Source organism: Agelaius tricolor, unplaced genomic scaffold (assembly GCF_023055355.1).
Source record: "Agelaius tricolor isolate 1412-34295 unplaced genomic scaffold, bAgeTri1.0.p SCAF_23, whole genome shotgun sequence".
NCBI classification, from domain to species: domain Eukaryota; kingdom Metazoa; phylum Chordata; class Aves; order Passeriformes; family Icteridae; genus Agelaius; species Agelaius tricolor.
Window position 1 is genome coordinate 8,394,043 of NW_027269283.1, and position 26,066 is coordinate 8,420,108.

At 40.9% G+C, this 26,066-nt stretch overlaps 1 protein-coding gene across 2 annotated transcripts in view; it reads left to right on the forward strand.

The window, feature by feature from the left end:
* The first annotated feature begins 1,843 nt into the window (after positions 1-1,843).
* Positions 1,844-26,066, forward strand: part of DIDO1 (death inducer-obliterator 1) — a 47,744-nt gene continuing 23,521 nt past the window's right edge. For both annotated transcript variants that reach the window (XM_071446905.1, XM_071446906.1), the window contains exons 1-7: positions 1,844-1,991; positions 13,951-14,140; positions 15,725-15,829; positions 16,140-17,049; positions 17,354-17,672; positions 19,573-19,785; positions 20,292-20,517. In XM_071446905.1, the coding sequence (XP_071303006.1) occupies positions 14,056-14,140; positions 15,725-15,829; positions 16,140-17,049; positions 17,354-17,672; positions 19,573-19,785; positions 20,292-20,517 (1,858 nt within the window). In that variant the 5' untranslated portion in view covers positions 1,844-1,991; positions 13,951-14,055. The remainder of the gene's footprint in view (positions 1,992-13,950; positions 14,141-15,724; positions 15,830-16,139; positions 17,050-17,353; positions 17,673-19,572; positions 19,786-20,291; positions 20,518-26,066) is intronic.

The following is a 26,066-nucleotide window of genomic DNA, read 5'->3' on the forward strand; positions in this document are numbered from 1 at the left end:
GTGTCTAAGGAGGAGAGACAGCTAAAAGGCTTATGAGACTGTTTTAGAAGCTGGTTGATGGTTATTAGTCCCTTCTAGGATTTCCCAGCAGAGTTTTCATTTCAAACCAGTCACAAATGACCAGCATCTTACAGGAGAGAAGGCCTAAAGTGAAACAAAACTCACATTATAACCAGAAAAAGCTCCTCCTGCTGTGCTGCCAGGATGATGCAGATTCAGACTGGTAACCCAGGAGTAAATTTCCTAAATTAAAAGAAATTAGGCTGTAAAAGGAAAAGAATTAGGAAGACAACAAGGCAGGGAAAGAACTGAGGTGACACATGTTTAGTCAGCAAAGGTAGATCCTCTGACTGGCTTTAACACCAAGGTGTAGAGGTTCTGTGGTTGGAAGTGTAGTGTGCTCAGATTGCATCACCACTACCTTAAAGTGGTGTAAGCCTCTTACTAAACGTGTGTAAGAGGAATTTAATACCTGTTTCACTGCAGGACTCTTTGTGGCAAGCATCCCCCATTCACTGCTGCTGTGCAGTTCCTTGTTTTGCGTGTTCCCTCTCTGTTGGTGTGTAATTCCTGGGTTTGAGCACTCCCTAGATGCTAAATTTATCCATTAAAAGCATGTTACTAGCTTTTCCCAGAGCATAAATCACACTGCAGATTGACCTACCAAACCTTGAGGTATTTTCCCTCCATGTGATTTCATTTATTGCAGCTCTGTAGCTGCAGAACAAAATCTGAATTCCTGCTTGCCTGTAATTGTGGTGTTTTGTACTTTTGCATAGGAATCTGTTGTGGCTTTTTACCTCTTGGTGTTCCTGGGTGAAGTGTTAAAACTGCCCACTTTTACAGCTGGAGAAAGAGGCTGACTACGCCAATAACAGGTTTTCCAGCATTATCCTGAGCTTTTACCATCAGAAGTCTCATGAATAGACTCCTGAAAGATGTAATCAAATTACTTGACAGAATCCTGTAATTCTGTAGAATTATTTCAAGGTAGGTTTTTTTTTTTTTCCCTCATGTTTTCATTCCTTATCTCAGTAAACACTTTATCTATCTGGAATCTACCTGAAACCTTAGTAATCAACCCATGAGGAAAAATGTGCAGGATAGGGTAACAAAAGAGCCAAACCTCGCACCTCCAGCTGTCTAAAGGCTCTTCAGGTGCCCAGGTCAGGAGTCTCTGTGTGGTGTTGGGGGTGTTCTGTACCCCTTGGGATCACTCAGTGTCTGTCAGGAGTGGATATTTCTGGGTGCCAATGTCCCAAACAGCAACAGAAGGAATTCCACATGTAAATGGAAATTAACTCTCTGTAGCTATTTGTAGCAGCTTGGATCCTGCAGTGGTTTTTTAGTAGCCTAATCATTGAGCAAGGATGCTTCCTGTGGAGGCTCCATGTGTTGGATGGGCAGATTCAGAGAACATTCCACTCTCAGCACTCCGAACTCAGAGTCAGAGGAAGGCATTATAGCAGCTATTTACCAAACAGTGTGAGTAGAACAGAAAAACCAACCAAGTCCCAGTGGAATGCGCACAGGTGGGGAGCACAGCTGCTATGAGCAGGTGGCTGTGCAGCAGCAGCATGGCTCCTCTGCCCGTCCACCATAACGAACCGTGGCTAAAGCTGCCGTTGCCGGGATCACCGTGGGGTTGCGAGCGGAGAAACGGGAGCGGGCCTGAGGGAGCGCAGAACGGGCAGAGGGGTGAGGAAGGACCGCCATGGCGCTGAGGGCCCCGCGTGAGGCGCGGAGCGGCCGCCATGGCGCTGAGGGTGCTGAGGGGCGGGGCCGCCGCTCTCCCGCCCAGCGCCCGCCGGGTCCTCCGGGAGGCGCGCGCCAAGGGCGGCGCTCTGGCCCTGCTGCCGCCATCTCGGTGTCGATGGTGGCGGGGGCGGGGCGGCCCCGCCCAGCGCTGCCGCGGAGCGAGGAGGAAATGGCGGCGCGGCGCGGCTGAGACTTTTGGCGGCCGCGGCGAGAGCTCCCCTTCTCTGCTCGCGGTGAGTGCGGGAGGCGGGTGGGGGAGCACCGGGGCGGGAGGAGAGTGGGAGCTGGGCCGCCGCTGCGGCAGCGGGGTCGCGGGAAAGGCGGCCCGGCCACCTTTGGGCTCGCTATAAAATGGAGGCGGGCGGGCGGCCGGAGTGGCTCGGGTGTGGGGGGGGTTCCCCGGGGAGCAGCAGGGCGCGGGCACGGCACGGTCTGGCCCGGTCCGGAGGAGGCGGCGGCTCCGTGCGGGCCCCGGAGGAAGCGTTTGGCTCATGCCGCGGCGGGGCCGGAGCGGAACGGCCGCTCCCCAGGCGGAGCGGGCTGAAGGCGGCTCCTCCATCTTGGGGGGAAGGAGAGGCGAGGAGAGGCCGGGTGTGCTCGGAGCCCGTCGCCGTCATGGCCAAGCTGACACCGGGAACTGCTTCGTGACGGCACCACCGACTGCACCAGCGGCCCCGGGCCCGCGCCGGGGGTGGCTGGGGCGGGGCAGCGCCCTTGGGGACCCAGAAACCCAACCGAGCCCAACCGAAATCGTTCCGGGGCTCCGGCGGGTGGGACTGAAACTTCCCTGCCTTGGAGAGGTGTTGGTTTTCTCGGCAAAGGAGGGATCTCCTTATTGGTGAGTTAAACACGAGGAGTTGAACTTAATCGTGTTCTGCTGACCCTTCTGTGGGGAGAAAAACCAGAATATTTAGACAGTAGGAATTGTAGGTCGGTTTTAAATATTTAATAAATTCCTTGCCAATTCTCTGTCCTTGGCACGAATGTGCTTAAATGGTACTGATGTACTTAAATGCTGTCTCCTGGAGGTGGTGATAATTTGGAGCTGGTTTTTTTTTGCTTGGAAAAAACATTATTTGGTGGCAACCAAATTTTGTTTCATACACTTAAATAGTTTATACCTCCAAGCAACGCCTTATGTTTTAGTTGTGGTTTTAATAATCTTATTATCTTACCTTGTCCTTTTTAATTTGGAAAGAATGTTATAATCTCGCAATGTGTTATAAAATGAACGTGTATTATGCTCACCCTGCAGTTTTTATCTCCCAATCATTTGCAACAGTGTAACGTGCTCTTTTTCTTGCATGGGCTTTAATGGTTTTTCATTCCAGGAACTTCAGGGAGAAAAAAAAAGTTGATTCTTTTTATTACACTCAGAAGACTGTATATAGCATTCCTAAATGCCCTGGATTTTTTTGGTTGGTTATTTTTTCCCTGGATAATAGAGTTCACATTTTTGTCAGAAATAGGTCTTTTGAATACCTAGTAATCACAGTCTCGAATAACTAAATTCTTTGGCAAATAATATTAAACTATATTTTGCCTCATTTTATGATAACTTTTTCCACTGTTTGCTTTTTTGTGTATTTTTCCTCAGTTTAAAGGGTAATTCAAATTACTTCAGCTTTAACAGTCTTGGTGCTACTTCTACAAACAAAATTTACTAGCTGTTTAAGCAATTTAATTGCAGGTCAGTGAAAAAATGATGTGTAGTTACTGTCCAAGTGTACCATGTACTGTGTTAATTGTAGTAGATATTCTGGGTTCTGCTCCACTTTTATGTGTGCCAGCCACTTGTTATTGTTCCTTGACATTTAGAACTTTCTATAGGAATAAATATAGAAGTAAGCTTAAAATAGCTCTTCAGTTAGGCCTTAATTTTTTCTCCCTTGACAGTTCCAGAAATGTGTCACACATAAAGGTGTTTTAATGCACTGGGGTGAAACACTCAAGGCCCATGTTGGCCTTCAGCCTCCATTGATTAGAAAATCAAATAATTGGTGTTTTCAAGACCAGCATTTAAATAATTTTTTTACAAAGTTTTTAGGTTGTTTCTTTAAGGGGTATTTTCCGTTGGTATGCAAATGAAGGTTTTGCTGTCTTGCAAATATATGTACAGTGCAAAAATACCTGCAGCTTTTAAAACCGTTGAAATATAAAATAATAATATAAACTAATATCTATTCACACATGATTCAGAGGGTGTTTGCATATAACTAAAAGATGGATTTTGAATTAAAAAAGCAAATAACACCAAAACCTCAAAAGTCCCTAAGGCAATTCAAATAGAATCGAATCTAGGTTAGTAGATAAAATTTAATAAATATTTTTTCAGTGTCTAGTGGACTTCCAAAAGCCAGTGTTTGTTCTGCTTAATCCAGCTTTACTACGAAGATTTTTCTGGCAGTTGATCACGTTACTTGTTCCTGGTTTAAGATAGCAATTGTCGTTAAAGTTGTAACTTAACGACTGTGGGATTTTAATTCTGTACTGCTTGAAACTTTAAGCTGGAGGTATTAGTGGGAAGAGGAAGAGCAAGGATTAAAGGGGTTGGGCTGAGAGTTATAAAACATAACTGATGGCAGTAGGGGCAGGGCCTGGGCTGGGTGAGAGTGACACTAGATGGCTTTAATTGGCAGAACTGCTGTCTCTCTCTGCACCGTTTATTCTCTGGAGCACTTTCTGCCCTGTGTCTCTTGTGCCACAAGTAGTAGAGCAGTGGTAGGAGATACAAGGAGAGGATTTTAATAGCAGTAAGGTTTGCCCAATTTATGCAAAGCTGATTCCTGTTTGTGTGTGCAGTCAGGCCTGAGTTCTCAGCTCCCAGTTAATGCTTGGAGGATTCACTGCTGGGAAGTTTTTATCTAAGGCAGCTTCTGAAATAAGCTGATATTTCACAGGTGTTATTGACGGTGGTCTCAAGAGCACTGATAGACTGTGAGGTTAAAAAGCTTAAATTTCCAGTTAGGCAGCTCAGACACACATATTAAATGAGCATTATGCCTGTTCTCCCAGTAAATTCTAATCAAAACTGGAAACTCAACTGTGTTTACTGCATCCTTAATAACATAATCAGCGTGCTGTAATCAGTGTTTCACCAAATTTGGAAGAAGTTCATTTCTGTTTATTTAATGAAGTTGTTTTGGTGGAATAAGAATAAAAATGTTAGCTAGTTTCAGAGGTTATATTTTAGCTCACTTTTAACAGATAAAATAAGGGAAAAAGTTGCATAACCACGTGATTTTGTTTTTTACAGCAGCTGTACTGGTAGGATCTGAAATGATAGATTAGTAAAGATAAACAAGCTGTGGGATTGTGAAAAGTTAAAATTTAAGATTCTCTGATTTAGCTGTTGGATTTACAGCTGATTGTTTCTAACGGCCCTGATAAGAACTAATTTCCCTGGTGCCTCGGTAGAGAAATGCCAGGGGGTGTGAATTGCCTTCCCTAAGCAATGTTTCCTGGACAGTTGCTAAGGAATCAAGTTCAGTTGCAGAAACTGAACATTAGGCAAATATATAGTATGTATTTGCAAAATATTTTCATTCAAGATGACGGAAAAGGAGTGCTAAAGATACCCTGGCAGTGTTTGTAATTGATGCTTCTGTTGACTAAACTTTCAACCATGGCTTGTACAACTGGCTTTTGCTGGAGCCTTTAGGAGGTTTCTTGTTAAGAGATGATTGTGCTTGGGCTTTTAATCTAAGCATTTGACCGCCTAAAATTGTGTTCATTGCTTCTTAATCTGTATCAAAGGGAAAAAAACCAAAACAGTAGGACTCTCTACACTGCTTTTATTCTGCTCACAGCTTTCCCTAATGGGCAAAATCTGTTTGTTGCCTGATTTTTGCTCATGCTGTTCAGACCTTGAAAGCAAAAGTAAACCTGACCCAAAACCTCAGATTTTTGGGGGCTAAATTTTCATTGTTAGGGTGACTATGGGATTATCTTACTCAGAAGAATGTGACTAAAGGCTTCAGAAGATGATGTAGGAGTAGTGAAATGCCAAATGTCAGTCTGTTACTAAGTCAGTATCTGCCTAGGCTACCCATGGAGCTCTGACTAGAAAATAAAAATGACATATATGTAATACTTTACTTCCCTCTTTATATTAATGTTTTCATAAATACCAAAAGCACTACAGGGAATATGAATTTTATTTCCCAAACACAGTTAGGGGCTTGCAGGGTGTGCACAGTGCAAGTGCCTTGTGTTAGGGGTTACTGGAGTTTGTCAGTGCTGTTGTCACAGTTCTGTCCCCAGCTGCTGACACAGAGCTGAGCTGGCAAAGCCTCTCCTGCCTACACACTACCTACATTTGCCAGTGTAGCTTCTTCTCCCAAGGAATTTGATTGAGCTTTCCAAGTCTTTCTCCCCCCTTAGATGAACTCTTCCTGCTTGCAGGGGCCTGTGCTGGAGCTGAGTTCTGTGCAGCTGCACTCAGAGCCCACTGCCCAGGGTGGTGCTCACTGCCCCACCCTGCAAACACAGACAGGTAAAAGTGCAGTTTGGAGATCTGATTACAGCACTGTGAGGCACTTGAGCCAGCACAGCTCTGTTGATTAGGGGCTGTAGCCCTTGATGTTCCTGACTTGTGCAATTGTGACAGGCAACATCTGTAGTACAGATAGGATCTGTCATTAAATTAAATCTTCGTGTTTGCCAGATATCTGATGGGCCTGCTGCTAAAGTGCCTTGAGTATTTCTATAAGAAATTGCTATTCAGCTGAATTTAACTGTGAGAACTTCAATCTGGCTCCAAGAAGCTCTTTTTGCTACTTGCCCAGAATAAACTGCCTGTAATGCCTGGTGCCATTCTCATTCTGTGCATGACCCACCCAGCAGTCCATCCCTTCTTCCTTTGACTGCTCAGGTCTTGTGTGCTGCAATCTGAAGCAAGAGGCATCAAAATAAACCTGAGTGTGTGTGTGTTTTGCTTGGCATAAACCAGGGAGCTGCTCTGTGCTTTTGCTTGGTGCAGTTCTGTTGTCTTTGCTCTCTATCTGCTGCTGGGCCCAGTGTGTGTGTGCTGCTAATCTGATAATCTGCTCTGCACACACTGAAATTCCTCACTTCCAGGAGCTCTCCCACATTCCCTGCAAACGTGCAGGGCTGCTGTGCTGTGTGAGCACAGGTTTCCAGCCATCCTGTGAGGCTTATGTAAGGTAAGTGAGCAGCCTGACAGAAATCATGGAAAGCCTGAAGGTGTTTTAGTTTCAGACACAGCAGAGAGGGTTTATAATGTGTGACTAAAGACATTTTAATTTGGGAAGGTTAATGTCTTTATTATTTCAAGTACAGACACCAGATGAGTGTATCTTGTTATTGAGGGAAGCTATTTAATCTTGGAATTAATCAATTTCCTTGTATTTTAAAAAGTAAGCTGTTAGTTAAATTGGTTTGCTCTAAAGTTTATTTTAAAGGTAAACTCTTCATTATTTTCTGCTTTTGAAAAGTATTGTTCTTGTGAAATTTATAAATGTATTAAGTCTCATTTTTCATGATGGAAAAATCTAGAAGGCGATTGAAAACTTGCTTCTGCATCTTTGAAAATTTCAAAAAAGTAGTTAATGTTTGTTTACATTTAAAATCTCATTAGTTGATTGTCATCAGCACTGTGTGCTGGTATGTGGTGTCACGTGAATGTGCACTTAATAGGCTTTCCTGTACCAAGGCAGGATGAGTGTTCATACCATGAATGTTTGAAAGAATTTTTCAGCACCAAACATAAAAAGGCAGAAAGTCTGCAGTCCACAAAGTCCACTGAAATGTCCTAGAACCTCTCTGCAATGGGAGCTGAGGGCACAAGCAGCAGGTCTGAGTAGACTCAGGTGTGTTGTGAGACGACTGTAGGTGTCCATGGTGCCATCCCTGACAATATAATACCCTGCCATGCTCTGTACATCAGAGATTGAGATACTGTCCTGATACTAAAAGCCACCTTAAAACTAGATCTTGGTGATATTTTGTCTTAATTTGGCAGTAAAGAGCTGTTCCTACTGGCCCAGAATAATTAATGCTTCCTGTGGTGTTTAAGAAGAGCACAGGTTTCTTAAATTAGGCTGGGTTCTTCCTGAGGAGCATGGCTGTGTTACTGGTCAGTCTACATCTTGCAAATGTAAAAAGCTTGTTAAATTTTTAAAATGGGAGTAATAGTATTGTAGGTAGAAGTGGCTTTGTTTGTAATCTAGGAATTAATTTAGTGTGTTTAATGATAGCCAGCAAAGCACTTAGGGATAAGTATTACAGGTTTTGTAGCATTATTTCTCTTTGGTTTTATTCTTTTAGGTCTAACTCTAAGCACTGAAATGCTGTGATTTTATACAAACTTGATTTTTAACATGATATGTCAAATGTAAACTTCTGGCATAAAATTCTTGTGTTTACCAGGAATGTCTGGACTTTTGACCTTGAGCTGCAGCTTGGCTATAGCAGTCAAGCAGTGATGTAGTAACTTACTTGGACTGCAGGGGAGGAGTTAGGGCCACCGTTTTCCTGTCTCACAATATCCAGACTTAAGCTTTAGGGCTGTCACCTCTCATTCTTCAACTCTCATTTCCTCTCTTTGTCACAAGGTCCATCTCACAACTGTTTGGAAGACATTTCCCTTCCTTCATAAGACACTTACATTAGCAAGCAGTGGCTATGTTTTACATGAAAATAAAAGACTGTGCTGTGGAATCTGATTTTCTGTTGCTTTCCATGCCAGTAGAGGATCTGTCCTTGCACCTTTCATGGCTGAGCAGGTGGAGGGGGCATCTCCAGAGCCAGGGCAGAACCTGTTCCTGCTGTTCTTGGGGGTCACTGAATTGCACTTCTGTCCCTGCTCTCACTGGAGCTGCTTCTTCCTGTACAAAGCAGGTGATGCCCTACTGGCATCCATAGGGCTGCTTTTGTAGTGCTTGTTGATGCAAGGGATTAATTTTGCTGCTGCTTAGCAGAAGGTGCAGGTTTCCCAGCTGTCATCTTTGCCAAAAAGGGATGCAGAATAATTTTCAATGGGATCAGTCTTCCAAGTAGGAGTGCATCAGCTGAGCCATGCCAACATTTATTTGCATCAGAAATTAAATCCTTATGAGTTCTCACACTGTTTTGTTTTTGCTCATGTGATTGTATTTGCTGATTAGGAATTTTTAACACTTAAAGGAGGTTATTGTAGGCCAAGCCCAGTAACTCATTTACAGAAGATAGTGGAAATTGGGACTGAAATCACTGTTATACCCCCCTGGAAAGGATATTTTCCTGCCCTGTTTGTAACATTCTGCGGTTTCTTTGATATTTAAGAAACCTGACTGGGATATTGTTTCAGCCAAGTGCTTTGCATATGAAGCAAATTCTGAAGAAACCTGTAGAAAAATACATCCAAAAATCAGGTATAAGTCATTCTAACTGAAGCTAGTATTTTATATACTGGGCCAGACTGGATTTCTGTTAGGAGGACATGGACATGAAATTGGTCCCTGATGAATGATACCTGCTTTGAAAGCCTAGCTGGTGTAAAATCATCCTTGAATTTCTTTGCAGATGCAAAGTGTGTCTTCTCACCAGCCCTCACATTCAGAACCTTACAGTGGCCATTGTAATTGTTGAGATTTCCTTCCTGTTCTTGGGGTGTGGCCATTGAATTTCCTTAATGTATCTAAAACTATAACTGGAGTTTCAGTATGAAGACTTTAAAAACCTAAAAGATGTAAATGTTATCACAAGTCTTAAATAGGAGTGAATCTTCCTTCCATGGGTGTTTGTGTAGAGGTGAGTACCTGTGTGTGATCTTTCAAAATCACAGGCATGGCTGTAGAGTTCTCAAGGCAGGAGCAGATCAGAGAATGAGCAGGTGTCAGGTATTAATCATTTGGACTAAAGTATTTGTGCAAGGGGCTGCTGTAATCCCTAATGAGGTACCAGCTTTGGTGCAGATTGCAGCAAATTGGCTGAGTGTTGAAGGGTGCTGATCCAAGATCAGGGAATAAAATACGGCTTTTTTTGCTATCTAGATGTGAGAATGAGGGAATAAAGATCACTGGTCTTTCATGCATATTCCTCAATATGAATTTTTAAAATGGGAGTAATAGTATCAACATGAATAAAATCCCCAGTAAGCGGAATCTGAAAAGTTTATCCTGACTATTGACAGACTTTTTTGTATGCAAGTCCTCAGAGAAGCAAGAAATAAAATTACTTTTTTGGGGATGGATTTAGTTCTGTTAAAGGTTTTATTACTAGGCTTCCTTTCAAGATCATTCTTTAGATTGAAGTCTTCCCAGTTACCTGAAGCACGGAGTTCTTAATGCAGTTAAAATAATCAGCTCCAGAAAAGACAAAACCTTAATGCAGTCAAAGAACCCATTGAGCTTTCATCTCCTCCTCAGGGAAATGAGAAAAAATGAAAGTGGAAATTCCCATCTGAATGAAAATTTGTCATAATTTATTGAATCGTTCTTTATCTAGAAAAACAAACACAAAAAGATGGGCAAACGTTGATGTTCTTGAACTAGTTTGCTCTGTCACCTCAGATGAAGATGTTATCTTGAGCATCCTAAAAGGGCTTAGTGAAGTCAGCAGATCCCGGTGTTTTCAGCCCATCCTGCCATGAATATCTCAGCTCTGTGTTACTGGCAGAGATCATCTCTCCTTTTTCACCTGTGATTGCTTCGGGCTGGCTCACAATAGAAGGCAGTAGATAAGAGAGAGCTTCCGGTGAGTTTTTGTCTGAATGTGAAAGGGAGATTACAAGTGGGATGTTGTTTGATGAGTGAAGGTTTCTTGGAAAGGATTTTAGTGTCTGTTGTGAGGTGTTGCAGTAGCAGGATTTGAAATCTGGGACTCTTTTCAGGCTCTGATTGATTTGCCTGCCGAGTCTGCTCTGCAGTGTCTTCAGTCTGTTTATTGGAAACCACGAGGGTTTGCAGTAGTTGGAGAATCCACAGCTGCTGAATGTGGGTGCTGGGCTCTCTGCCCTTGCAGCGTGGCAACCCTGTGATTTCAGATTTGTTAGTGCTTGAGAATAGTTGACCAAGTTGAAATTAAAAGCTTGTGCCAGTTCTGTGATTTTTCTAAGTTACAATACCTGTATGCTTCCATTGCTTCTGGAGTTTAGGTCCAGAATGAAATCAAGTGCCTAACTTGTTTTGGAAAATTTGAAACATTTTACCTGAAAACTAATGGGAGAGGAAGAAACTAAATAAATGTTTCCTTGAGTGGACCTTCTTTCTCGAGATACTACTGTACATCAGCTTTGTGCTCTACTTCCAGCCAAGTGACTGTTCTGTTTCACTGGAATGCTCATGCTACTGCAGCGACTCCTGATTTGTATTTCTAAATTAATTTATAGTTGATCTTAAAACCTTAGACATTTCCCACTGGAGATTGCTTCTCACAGAAGCTGTGATACCAACAGGAACTCGGCCTTTTGAATATATGTCTGTTAATGTTAGCTTGCCTTTTTTTCCCCATCATTTATTGAGGTTTTTTGCCTCAGTTTTTTCAGAGGAACAAAATATCCTTTCTAATATTCTGCATAATATTAGATCTAGTTTCCTAACATAGATAGAAAGACAGGATGATGCTGATGGGAATTGTCCTCTAGGGGAAATACAATAATTTTCAGTTTCCAGCTGGAACTTCCAATTTCAGAAATGTGATTAATATATTGTGTTAGGAGAAATAAGTAAAATTATCCTGGATGTTCAGCTCGTCTAAAACAAGATTGCCAGTTTTCTGCTTCTGTTGACATTTCTGTCAGTATCTCAGCTGCAGTTGAACACTGAACTTGAGAACAAACAGAACAAAATGAACAAAAAAGTCCCACTGAATCTGGAAGAGAAAGAGGTATTTGAAGATTCCAAAGTTGCCATATGTTGCAGTAAATATTTTTGCAGGCAGTTTGTAGAACATTTGCTTAGAAGTGCAAAGTATAGTTTTGAGTTAGACTTCATCCTTTTGTGTTTTGATAATACTTGATTTTTCAGCTTCTTTTAGGCAATTAAGTTTAGTCTATATTAAGATGCAATTCTGCAAGAGCAGGTGCACGTAAAGTAAGTGTGAAACTTCCTCTTTTTCATGAAAAATATTTTGAACCACATGGGAAAGGAAAAAGTGGAGATACTAAACAATAATAAGAAACAACCAGGCATTTTACAGCAAACATGGGATCTGTAACTTCAGTGTTTAAGTGCACTGTATATTTATATCTCTCAAATTTTGAATTATTTCAAAATTGGAGTTCCATTAAATTTTTTCCTGTAGGTAATGGTGATAATATAGGTAATAGCAATTAGATAATATCTACTACAGCAAAAAAAAGAATGATTCTGGCATAGAATCTTTGTTTTCACGTGTCACAGGTGTTACTGCTGCTGTTCTCTGTTAGATCAGAGCTGGAGCCTGTGGAGCTGAGGCACTGGGTGGGCAGTGAGTGACCCTGGAAAATGCACTTTGTGCTCAACCAGCTGTGTCTCCTAAGAGTTGATGCTGGTTCTGGGTTTGGAATGTTGTGGTGATACTTGGTGACTCAACCATCATTTGAAGAGCAGGTTGCACACAGGGCCTTGAGTGCCCAGGTGCAGCCCTGTGAACACAGCCCTGTGAACACAGCCCTGCACACAGTTCCTTCCTCAGGGTAAATACCCAAACAGGAGCCACCTTTTGTGTGTGCTACAGACTGAGTTTGTTTCATAGCTTAATACAGAGTTAAATGAAGTGATTAGCTGACTTTCCTCTCCCTTTAGGCATATCACTTAAAAATTGAGTGATGTGTGATCAGTTGGAGATTCTGAACAGGGAGATTGAAAGGTTCTTACACAACTACACTGTAGAAAGAGGCACTTAAAACTCAGTGACAGAGTCCCTGGATATAATCCCTGAGTCAGGCAGTGGAGCCAAACACCTATTAGAGCAGGTATTCATAGCCATGAGATAGAGCACCAGGGGTTTTATAATTGGTGTGTTCTGTACTTTTTTGTTGTTTAATTTTTCCTCCTGTTCTTGGAGTGGTAGTGGTTGACTGAGGCAAAGAATGTACATAATCCCCTATAGGAAAGGCACAGGGGGAAGAAGAAATACTGATGTGAGTCTAGCTCTGTACTCCAATTAGTACAATTAGTATTGTTTTTACTAATTCTGCTCTGCCGCAGTCATGCAAATCTTGAGATTTATAGCTGATGAAATAAAGTGATCCACTGATGAAAATTGCATTTGGGGAGGGTTTTGTATTTTCCCCCTTATTTTTTGGGACAGTGACATTGGAGAACACCTAGAGATGATGATTGCTTAGGAAGTAAAAAGTGGTTTTTGAAGAGCACAGATGCTTTAGGAGTTGGAGCTTCAGGGATTTGTGGGGGAAAAAAAAAAGGTATTGTTTAAAAATCAAAGTTAGACTATATATTGGCATGTCTCAGGGATTATCTAACCTATTTTAAAATTTGTATGTCTCCTCACCTGAAGTATTAAAAACTAATTTTTATTCCTTTCAGAGAATTATTATTGTTTTAGTCAGGTCCTACACCTGCTGTGGCAGTTGCCCTGCATCTTTCATTGCAGGGTGCTGACTCACAGGGTCTGTGCTCAGTTTCGTTCCTTTGTCTCCACTAACTGGTGTCATAGTCCAGTTCATCCTGTCCAGCTGGTCCTCCTTTAACTCCCAAGTTCTTTTCCAGTGCTCTTGTATTCTGGTAGGCTTCTTTGGGTTAGTGCAGGCATTGCTGATGATCAAACTCAGGCACTCAAAGCTGCAGTGTCTCCTGGATTGAAATTTTGGATAAATCAGTAAATCTGCCCTATTGTAAGCTGGTGGAATTTAAAAGCATTTCTGTATTTTTCATTGACTGCACTTAGTAAATTCCACTGCCAGAATGCTTTTAAGTTCTGCACATGGACTAAATTCTTCATTACAGTTTTGTTACTGTTCTGGAAATCTTAATTGAATCTAAATGAATAATGAGAGTGTAATCATCTTTTGTATTTCTTTCAGAGGTCTTGGCTGTTGGTAACCGGGGAGGTGGTATTGCTTAATTTTGACTTTTTTTTTTCCAGTTCCAGTGTATTTCTGCAAGTGCAAAACTGTCAAGAAGACAAAATAATGGAATTTGCTTTATAATGTAATAGAAGCAAAACAATTCCAAATTTAGTTCAACAACAGTAAGATCTGTTAATAAATATATCGACGCCTTATTTTGTCCCTTTGTTGTTTTCCAGGAGCCAGCAGGAAAAAGAGGATTGATAGCATTTGGACCTGCTGACAACTCGGAGATTCAGTGTGGCACTTGTGAGTCAGGAAATTCAGCATGTGCTGGCTGGAGAATGCTGAATGATTCTGATCCTGTGCTGCCCTCCTCTGGCTCAGCCCTTCAAGGAGAAACCATTGGAGCCTCTGATGCTGTGTCAGGTACAGAGGACATTGGAGAGCCTTCTTAGTTATTTTCATTTTAGCTGAAATTTCTATCTCAAATTTGGGTAACCTCTGCTTCTAGGTTTGAATGTTTCTTCATGTTCCAGAGTAAACAAAGATGTAGACTTTTAACTGTTTTGACTTGCTCTCTTAATTATATTGTGACATTTTTGGTACAAATATAATTTTAGTGCTGCTAAAAAAAAAGTTAAAAATTAATCATTAGTGTTTTTTTAGTGGGGGCACTTAAAGGAATTTCATATTGGATTGAGACAGTTTGAGCTCTTTGCCTGTGTACTACAGGCTTAAATGTCACTTTTTATTCTGTGTGTAATGTTAAAAGTAATGAGTTACTATTTAAACTAATGTTCTGACGTCTGTTGCTTTTCCAGTGACATTTATAGTATTCACAGTTACAACTGAAGTGTTAATTTTTTCAACATATCTGCATAGATTTTTATTTCCATAGCACTGCCCCTTAGCGTTTCTGTTCCAGCAGTGTGTGTTACATTTAACACCAAAAGCAGAGGATTTGCAGAGGAGGGATTGTGTCAAGACAGAACAGTGATGGAAGTGATGCAGTATATGAAATAAAGGAAGCATTTATTCCCAGGGAACACTGGAAAACTGGGAAAAGCTTGCTGAAGGGTGTCTCTGAAACCTTGTAGCTGTGTTATGTACATCTGTTAAAAGCATCTGATCCTTCAGTGCTGCTGTCTAGGAATTCTGCTCATGTTCCCTTTTGATGTTCCAAAATTTGCAATTCCTCAGCCAGGGATGCACATATCCAGAAACATCCTTGAGGAGAGTTGGGGTGTGTCCTTTGTTTTCAAATAACTTTCTATTTATCCTGTTCTTTGAGGTGCAGTTACTACTGCATGTTCCAGGGCATGCAGCTCATTGGAAATATATCAGCTTTAATTCTTGTTCAAACCCGGTTATTCCTGAATTTATCAAAATACAGATCCTACATTTATTTCTGTCACTTGCTTCTGCCTTCTCAAATAAGAGTCTTCTAATAAGGTGGGAAAGACTTATGAGAAAATAGACCTGGTTGTCAGCACAGACTTTCTCTCTTTCATGGCTGAGTCTGTGACAGTTGGAGGTTCTTTGCTGAATCAGTTTTTTTTGGGGGGGTCATTCTGGTAGATCATGTAGGCTGAAAACATTTTTGTAAACAACCATGTCAAGGACCGATCTTTCTTACATTTCATTCCACACAGAAGTGAGTGGAACTGCTGCAGAGTTTTTGCCCAGACAAACCCCAGGGGGTAGATACGTACCATGAAGGAGTTTTGGGGTTTTTTTTGGGTTTGGTTTTTTTTTTTTTTTTTTTTTTTTTTTTTTTTTTTTTTTTTTTTTTTTTTTTTTTTGAGAAATACCAGAAATCCTAAGGCTACTCAATAAAATATGTCAGTACAGGATCCACAGCCATATGTTTAACTTAGTACTTTAAAGGAACATTTGTGGCTTGAAATCCAAGTGCTTGTTACAATTAATACTGCAATCAGAATATTTACCAATTACTTGGGCTATGAATATTTTTTGAATGAGAGTTTTAGACATTTTGTTTCTGTTCAGCATTTCAGAGTGGGAACAGTGTTGCCTGTACTATGGAACAAACTGGAAACACAGTTCCATTAGAGTCTGAAGCTAATACTGACAACATGGAAAACAGTTCTCCTGGTAAGGGTTCTTCCTTTGCAATTGAAAATGTGCTTATTTGTCCATCATGGGTGATGTGTGTAAATGATTTTAAATAACTCAAGAATTTGTAACAGGAACAGCTGGATTGTGTTGTCACAGTGATCAGTGATGTATTTAATTGCTACTGCTGTTGTATTACATTCACAAGAAAATATTGTATCTGTTTGGAGGCTCATCATATGAAGTAGAGGTACATAGATGTCACAAAGCAAATAACATGTTGAAAAAAGGTTTTATGAAAGCACATCATTGATCACCAGCACTTTATTAACGCTTCCCTTGTTTTTAGCATCAGTGTTGGATGATAAAGGTGAGCAAAGCAATGAGGAGGAACAAAAGTCTGTCAAGCCAACAAGTAAAGAGTTCAGGAAAACCTGGGGGTTTCGGAGGACCACGATTGCCAAGAGAGAGTGTGCAGGAGATGCTGATGTGGACTCCAGTGAGCAGCAGCCCCAGCAGCAGCAGCAAGGCACCAACCTCAGGAGGAGCGGGCGGCAGCCCAAGCGCACAGAGAGGGTGGAAGAGTTCCTGACCACGGTGAGGCGCAGGGGCAGGAGGAGCGTTCCCACTACCCTGGAGGACTCCAGTGAAGCAGCCTCTGGGCCAGCCACTGATGCTGAAACTGCTTCTGAAGACAGTGTTGAGAGCACTCCAGATACCAAACCTGTCACTCGCAGGATTTGCACCAGGAGTTGTAAGGAGCAGAAAAGCCCTAAAAGCAGACCCACAAAAGAAGAAGAGGAAGAAGAAGAGGAGGAGGAGGAAGAGGAAGATGCTACTTCTGATAGTGACAGTGATGGGTTAACACTAAAGGAACTGCAGAATCGGCTAAGAAAGAAACGTGTTGAGCAGAAACCTTCTCAGCTGGTGTTGAAGGATGTGCAGAACCACCTGAGGAAAAGGAACTCAGAAAAAGATCCTGCCAAAGCAGGTGATGTCACACCTGAAAAACAGGATGAGTCTGAGCTGCCTGTCAAACGGGAGCCTGAGACTGCAGACAGCACTGAGATTGCAAGTCAGGTGGTTGTGTCTGAGGAGGACACTGAAGATCTTGAGGCTCAGAAGGAGGAGAAGCCAGCCCTTGGTGCAAAGGGGGCCTCAGATGAGGAAGCTGAAGAACAGCCCAAAAGCAAACCTGAGTCTGAGATCTACGACCCAAATGCCCTGTACTGTATTTGTCGTCAGCCTCACAACAACAGGTAGGCCAAGGGCTCAGCTGCAGACACACAGTGCAAGGACTTGGAATTTTTCTGTGATTAAAAATTAAATTAGATGGTAGTGGTTATTTTTTGAATGAGCTTTTGAGTATATTGAATTTTGGCAAGGAGTTTAGAACAAATATTAAAAAGAGGATAAACAAATACTGAATAACCAGTGAGGCAGAACCATGCACTGGTGCTTTATTGGGGTGCTGAAGTTGTGTTGCTTGAAATAGTCACTGAATGTTAATTGTCTTTTCATTTCACAGTGTTTTACTGTTCCTTGGTGGGTTTTTTTTTTCAGGTTTATGATTTGTTGTGATAGATGTGAGGAATGGTTTCATGGTGACTGCGTGGGTATTTCTGAGGCTCGAGGGCGATTGTTGGAGAGGAATGGTGAGGACTATATCTGTCCAAACTGCACCATTCTCCAGGGACAGGATGAGCCTGTTTCAGAACTAGACCAGCAGGAAGCTAAAATGGAGCAAGGAAATGTGGATGGCACAGAATTCACAAGCATAGGAACAATTGAACAAAAATCAGTTGAGGACCAAGGAATCAAGGGTAGGATTGAAAAAGCTGCAAATCCAAGTGGAAAGAAAAAACTAAAGATATTTCAGCCTGTAAGTATTTTAATTGTTTCTTATTTTTCATGTTTCACTGAGTACATGGAGACAATGACCTGTATGACTATAAATCTGACTTGATTTTAAAGCTGCACATAAGCTGAACAGCCCACCAAACACTGCTGGCTAGCAGAAGTTTATCCATAATTCTATCAGTATAGGAATTAAAACTTAGTTTCAAGTGAGGGATTTAAAAATTTTATGTAGGTGTAGGAAATAGTTTTTGCTGTTCTCCCTTTTTCAATACTGTTTTGGAAGTCAAACAGTGATGTACTCTTTTAATAAAAATACTAGAATGCTGTGCTGTTTTATACTATCTTTGAAATAATCTCAAACATTTTGGACATTTTCAGTGGTAGTGAAACTTTTTACATAACATGAAAAAGTCTCTGTTGGAGTAAATGCCAGCTGCACTTCCAGTTAGTCTTTGAAATTCTGATTTTTGTCCTATACTGCTTTAGGTTATCAGCAAATAGGGAATTTCTTTATACTGCCTTTTTAAATCTAAAAAATATGTATTTGGAACTATTTCAATATTTGAAGTTGAAATTTTGTAATTAAAATTCCATATCCAATTGGAAAGGCATAGAAGCTTCTTCAGCTTAACGTACATGAACTAAAAAAAACAAGTGCTGCAGTGTTTGTCTTTGTTCTGCCTAAGGTGCTGCATTTTTAGTGCCAGTGTCTTGGACATTTAGAGCTGACCATGGCAGGACAGTGAGATTAATGTATAGACAGAACAGTTTGAGCTGAATATATAAATATTTACTGGTTTGAGATAAATATGTGGAAAACAGTATTCTCAAAAATATTTTCCAATACATTTGTTCACTTTTGCACACAAAGGTTTTTGAGAGTCCAGTGCTGTTGGTGTTGGCTCTGCTCCTGAATATCACCAAGTGCTCTTTATCTTTACTTCTCTGTTAAGTGTGTACATAATGGGAAAATTCCCAAATCCAGGTTTTATCAGGCTGCTGCAGATAAAGCTTTGTACTGACTTTTGATAGCAGAGAAGTCAATTGCACTATGCAAACAATATTTATTTAACTAGAAATACTCCTGACAAACTTACTTTTGGTAATTGCAAATGGGAAGAGGTTGTTTAGAACTACAATAGTTGGGAGTATCTTGTATTGTTTTTAGGAGTAATTTTCCAGAGGTGATAGGTTGGAGCCCAAAAAGCTTTCAAGTATTTCTACAATTCAACTTAATTCACTCTGTTTTCAAGGAATGTGTTATTTATTGAATCATAACATTGGAAGAGGAAGTTCTTCATCTGTAACACCTTGATATAAATGGAGAGTGATTTTGAATTAGAGGAAAATTCAGATTGCAGAGACAAACCTATAAACGTGTAAGGAGTAGGAGGCCATGTGAAAGTTGTGTATAAGAATCTAAGTTGGAGACTTCTAAAACTAAAATTGGTAAAACCTATAGAGCAAGAATAATCTGTACACCTGGATATCTGAGTGCTTCCTCTTACATGTGTGCATGGCTGGGGACAGCAGCTGATGGGGATGGTTTAGAGACCTTGCTGTAGAGAACCCAGCATTACATTATTAAGGACATTTCTCACATGATGTAAAGGATCAGTGAAAAGCATTTGTCTACTTAAGGGATTTGAAAATTTAGGAAACCAGCCTCCTTTATCTCAGGACTAGCAGACCAACTACTTGAAAATGCAGCACATCCTGAAAAAAATGTGTTAGAGAAGTGAAATTCTTATATTTGTATGGGTTGTTTGTGTTATGTCATGAACAGCTGTTGTTCTCATGTTGGCAGTTGTGCAGGTCAGAGCTGCAGAGTCTGCACATGAGCTGTGGAAGCATTTCTCCATGTTACAGAGGCTGTTTCCCCTTTGAAGTCTGACCTCACTCCATTTCTCTCTGTATTGAAGGTAATTGAAGCTCCTGGTGCTTCCAAGTGCATCGGCCCCGGCTGTTTCAACGTGGCCCAGCCTGACTCCGTGTACTGCAGCAACGACTGCATCCTCAAACATGCTGCAGCCACCATGAAGATCTTGAGTTCTGGCAAGGATGCAAAACCAAAACCTAAAGAGAAGATCAAACCAAAATCTGAAAAGCCTGGCATACCAAAACCTCAGCAGCAGGTAAGCTTGTGTCCATGATCTAGAGCAGTTGCCCTGGAGCACTGTGCTTTATTTCTGTGCTCTGCTTTTTGACTTAAATAAGACTGCCATGTCCTGCACTGAAGAGGAGCTTTTTGTTACTTTTTTGGTTGTTATTCTCTTGCCTTTTCCTGTGGTAAGGATAATAAAATGTTTTCCTGTAGTTAAAAAAAAATCTTAATAATTGCCTCTAGATGGAGATAGTTCCTTGCAAGGGTTGTCTAGATGGCAACGACTTTTAAGAAAGTACTATTTCAAGTAATTACCTCTTTTTTATTTTACTTTAGTCAAATTAATTTTGGCTTCTTAAACTGAATTTCACATTACTGGGTTTTGGAGTAATCAAGTAATTTAAAATGGTGCACTATAAAAGTAAGGAGTTTACTATAAAAGAAACTGGTGTACATGTGTGTAAACTCTCTCTGCTTGTTTGTGAAATGCAATACATTTGATGATTATTAGTAATCAAGCTACTTTTAATTACCCAGGTGGGCATCAAACCAGTTTCAAACCAAAAGAGACAGTTGCCTGAGAAAAGAGAGGTGAATGTGAAGAAGACTGTTGTGAGCACAGCCAAGCCTGAGGCCAACAGCCAAGCTCCTGCTCGAGAGGCAGCGGCAGAGCCCATCACGCCGTCCTGGGCCAGCGATCATAATTACAATGCTGTAAAGCCTGAAAGGACTGCTGCCATTTCACCTGCACTGTTGTTCAAATGTATGTATGGCTTAGGGATATTCCTGAATAATCATATTTTCTTTGAATACCCATCCATTCTTGGCTCTGCAGAACTAGGGAGTTTAGGATTTGGGGGTTTTTTCTTACTGTGGCACCAAGCTCCTTTTCTCCACCTTCAAAGATTCACACAGATACACACAAATGAGAGACACTTTTAGGAGTTTCATATGTATCATATGACAGTTGTATGATTAAGAGCCTGTTGATCTACCCAGCTGATTTCTGGATGAAAACTACATGGTTAAGCTTGAAATCATTCCCATAAAGAAAGTGTCTGTTTCTAATCTAGAAGGTAAGTATTGAGACATTTGTGTTAAGTTTTACAAAAAGGTTGTGCAGTGTGCACTGTGAATCAGCAATTGCCTGTACTAATTTCATTGTATTTTTGTAATTTAGATTTGGCACCTGTCTCTCAGGTCTTGCATTTTCAGTGCCTGGTGCCAAGAGTGAAATCTTCAGCGTGGTATCCAACGATACTTGACACCTCTGCAAACAGCTTTTAACTGTCAAGTATTCTCCTGCTGCTTTTCTTTCTTACATGAAATAACTTAAGGACCATCCTTTACTTGTATGCTGGGGGGGAGGCAGAACTCTGTTATCTTTATTTTCTTTTTTTTCCCCTTTCTCTGTTCATATTCCACACATTATCCACACACACAAGAGCACATCTCAGCTGGATGTTGGGCAGAGATACTGCCCTGCATATTTTTGCAGGTTTTGAGTAGCATCCTTGTAATTCATGCAAAGGTAAGTAAATACTGCTTTGAAGCCTGAACAACTCTTTTTGCTTATGACATTTTTTTTGATTGACTCACTCTGAGTAGTTTTATAATGCAGTTATGGAACTTGAGATGAAATCTGACATTTCAGTTACAAACCACGTGACCTCCACATTACTCCTTTGAAGAGTAATGAATCAGAAATTCAGTTCTCACAGCTTTTGTAACCACACTTCAGCCAATGTACGTTTTATTTTCATAAGTAAACCTAATTATTGAACACTTACATGTAAAGTAACTGATAACTTTATAAATAATATTTAAGATGAGATTTTTCTAGTTAGAGCTTTTAAGCACTGAGAGAACACCAGCTACCCTAAATTGCTATTGATGAACAAGGCACATACCACACTTATTTTAATGATCTTTACCCACATCAAGTTAAATGGTTGTAATTTTTCTCTGTGTATTTTTGCTGCATATTAGGCCCTTGACCTCTTGTATAGTAAACTCCCTTAAGGTATATATTTTAATTAACTGCCATTCCTTTTAGACTATTTTAAAGAAAGTTTAGCTTTTTTGTCAGAAACAGTAGTGTTTTAAAAATAACTAAAATTAGTGGAAGGACATAAATGAAACTATAAGGGCTTATTTTACATCAGATTTTTCTGACTGTAACAGTTACAGGTGTCCATAGAACTATTTCACTTTAAATGTCCTTATTCCTATAGGGTTTGTTTTTTTTTCCTGAGACAGGAATACAGTTTTTGAGGCAGAAAGTTTGAGGCTTTTTTTAAGGAACTTTGCTTTTAAGATTTACCACACTGTAGGTTTTACAGATTTAACCACTTCCAGTAGAAAACTGGATTCCTGCAGCTAAATAGTGAAATTGATACCAAAACATTTTAAATACCAGACTTTAGCAGCAAATAGAGAACAGCCTAGTTCGTGTGATGAAGAACTCTCATATCAAATGCAAGGAAGAACTTCAGATTTTTTTTTTTAAGGTAAGTTGTATTGATATGTGGAACTCTGCCATTACTAAATGCCCAGATAAATTGTTTGTGTATTTGTGAAAAAATGTGTCCTGCTTTTCAGTGGATAGGTCTGAGCTGTAATCATCCTGAGAAGCTGCCAGTGCACCAAATGCAGAAGTACTCTACCAGATTTTATTTCTTTAAGAAATCTTTATATGCTGTTCAAAACCTAAGAGTTACAGCATTAGGGAAGTTCATGAGAGTCATCTCACTTCACTTCAGGTTTCTAAGAGTGAGAAGTCTCTTTAAGTCTGAGTGTGTCAAGGAAGACATGTTCATTGGACCAAACATAGTCTGGTTTAGATGCAAATCTTAAAACCAAGCAGCTCCCAGATTAGAAATCTGCATTTCTGACCATTGATTATGAAGAACTTGTAGTCCAGAAGAAGCAAAGGACTTCCAAATGCAGCATTTCAGAATGCTGGCACTGTTCTTCCAGAGCTTCCAGCCATGTTCACCAAATCCTTGTTTGCAACTTCAGTGCAGGAGGCCTTTTAGGAATTAAGAAAACTTAACCTGACTGACAGAATCACTCTAATACTCTTTACATCAGACAGTTTATAATTTCAAACATAGATTTATTTTATACATTTACTCAGTACTTGTGAGTTACAAGACTTCATTGTTATTACATGAGATAGTTGTTTTGTGAAGTAGTACCAAGAAATCAAGTCACTTTCAAAGATGTACTGGGTGGTCAGAGCATATAATGTATTTGCATCTCAGCCTACCACCAGGGCCCTTCTCCCAACCTGTTCTGCATTTGTTTAGAAAAGGGATATTTGGTGCTCATAATGCAGAACAGTCACATTTTTTTCCTTCTGTTATCCCATTACTTTGTGTTTCTTCACTTCCTTACTTTTCCTATATCTTTTGGGGATATGAGTTAGGGCTGTACTTAAAAGTGACTTGGTACACCAGAATCTGGTGCCTGAAAAATGACACTCTCTTCCATCTTTTCTGTGCCCAGTGAAAATTAATTTGATTAATTTAAAAACAAGCATGCGAAATACCTTGATTTGATAAACTAATGTTAAGTACAAGTACTTCTGAAGTTTCAGACAGCATTTGAAGGACACATATAAAAGGAAATTAGGTCTGAGTCACATTCCCTTTCAGAAGAGTTGCTTTTACTTTTGTTAGCAAAACTAGTATTAATTTAATATGCAGTGCTCAGCTCTTACATTGCATTTCAGAAGTCATCCTGGCTTCCAAATTCATACAAGTATGTGGCTTGTTGAGATTTATGAACATTGTTCAGAGATCGATGTTACAACAGCAACACTTGTAAGAGACTTTTTCTGTATTTTTGCTAATAATTGTCAAGCAGAAGTTAGCAGCAAATGTGGTTTTAAAATAGAAAATTAATCCCAAAGGAAGGGAGAAGGGTAAACATTTGTAGTATCCTAGTTCTTAAACTACCCAGTCCTAAATATGCTAAGTATTCATTACTGCTTTAAAGCTTTGAAGTTCACCTGATTTATTAGACTTAAATACACAAAGTGATAATTTACTCAATTCAGGTGTTAAAAGGGTTTAAATATCTTGCCTGCTTTTCCTGAGAAGAGCAGCTAAGCATGCAGGAGAGTGAGGAGGGTTTATTAGATAAAAGCTCAAAAGGAAGCCTTAAGTTACTGTTCTTGTGGGAGAACTTCAGAGCAGCAAGCCCTTGTCACGCCAGATCACTGAACTTGTGTTTACATTGTAACTTCTGTTTGCATTAACTCCAGACAGATACAATGTGAATTTATAGCAAATTATGGTCATACCTTGTGTGGTACCAGTATTTCACTAAAGAGTGAGTGGGGTTTGGAAAGGGAGGGGGAGTGGTTCCTTCAGAGAAACCGTCAATGGTTGTGGTCCTGCTCCTGCTTCCCAGCAGGGAATTCCGAAGAGACAACGCTGCCACCTCCTGGAAGTAGGAGCCCTGGCTCTGGTGATAAATTTCCTTTTGTTACCCATTTTCAGTATTTTTAATCTTTTCGAGAGCTGAACTTTTCCACACACAAAGGGAGTAGGATGTGTGTGTGTAGTTACAGATCTTGGACTATTTGTTCCTGTACACGTCTAACAAAATAAGGAGACTCTGAGAATGGAACACAGGGATAGTGGGATGCCCCACCAGCAGAAACTGCTGTGGGTATCAAAATGGCAGGATTATAGCATGCATAATTTATGTGTGCATTTCCTTGTGTCTTGATTATTCTTTTTTCTTTATGTAATAACAGCATGAAGAGAGGAAGGAAAGAAAATATACCACTCTACAGAGAGCAGGAGGAATATAGAGTGCACTAAAGACAGGATTTATGGCTTAGGGCGTAATAGTGATGTAGGGAGCTGTAAGTAGTGATATGAAGAGTAAAAGATGAGGTCTTATCTACCCACAGGCTGGTGCCAGTTTAATGCTGCTTTTGAGGCAAGATCATACCACCTGAACTTGTGGCTGTTGGGTGCAGTGAATGTGGATATACTGCTGTAGGTTTGGCTTAACTTAAAATAATATTTTACTGAAACTTTGCTTTTTAAGCCATAGATATGTTAGCCTGCCAGGACTGATTGTAGGTAAACTGGATTCCTTTGGTTATGAGTGCTTCCCCACAGGAAAAACTAGGCTGTGCCAGGTTCCATACTGTTACAACTGAACTGTTGCTGGCATCTGAATTGACTCCTAGAAAGCCAAAATGTGTTGCTTAATGCTGTGTTCTGCAATGTAGGCCCATCCTGAGAGGCAGTAAGTATTGAGTAGTACCAGGGAAATGAAAAGAATTACTGACTTTGGTACTGTCCACTTTCTGGGACACCTGGCTGCCCTGCATGCAGGTCTGGCCTAGACATTTGAACTAGAGGAGTTTTCAGAAGGGCTGCTGACAGACCAATAATGATCAGCATACCAGAAATGAGTCTGCCAGAAGTTCTGAAAAATTGACCTTGGAGACGTGGCTTTGGAAGGGTTGTACAGCAGAATAACCAGCAGAATAACCTGGCTCCAGTGCTGAACTCCCATTGTGAGACTGGCAGGGGCTGTGCTGGCCTGGAGCTGGCACGAGACCTGAGCCCTGCCTGTGGAGGGAGGCAGACCATAGTGATGAAGTCAACATCCCCTGGGACCCAGCCAGTTAAAAGGAGCAATGGGATTCCTGGGGAGCCATTTTCATCTCCTGCCTGTGAACTCCTGGAGCTCCCCTTCTCTGCTCTGCAAGGTATGTCACACCTGTGGCTGGCAGCCACGTGAAGATTTTTGCCATCTCTTAAGTTAGGAAGGCTGGTCCCTGCTCCTGGCACGTGCCTCTCAAACACCCAGCAGCACACCTGAGGCACTTGGAGACAGCAGGCCAGCACTCCTGCCATCAGGGCTGCTTGGCTTCAGTGTGAGAACCATTGCTCAGGGGAAGGGTTGGGGGGCAGAGACCTGGTACAGCTTCCAGAGGCACTGTGCATATGAGGGTGGTTTATCTCATCATCAACACTGAAAGTGATGAAAGTTTGATTAAAAACACTCACCACCCTCTTGCTGTTTTGCTTTCTTTTACTTCAGTTTTTTGAACTTGCTCACTTGACTGCATAGCCAGTGAAAAAGTTCTTTGCTAGTCCCCAAATAAAAGGGATTTTTTTGAGGTGATCACTTGCACTTAGAGTCAAGTTCGCTGCTGATTCGCTGTGTCCCATCTGTGCTGAACTTGGAACCTGAAGATGGCCTGTCCCTGCAAGGAGTGATGATGCCAATCCATGAACACTGGAGAATAAGAAGCCCTTTTTTTTGCCTCAGACAGTG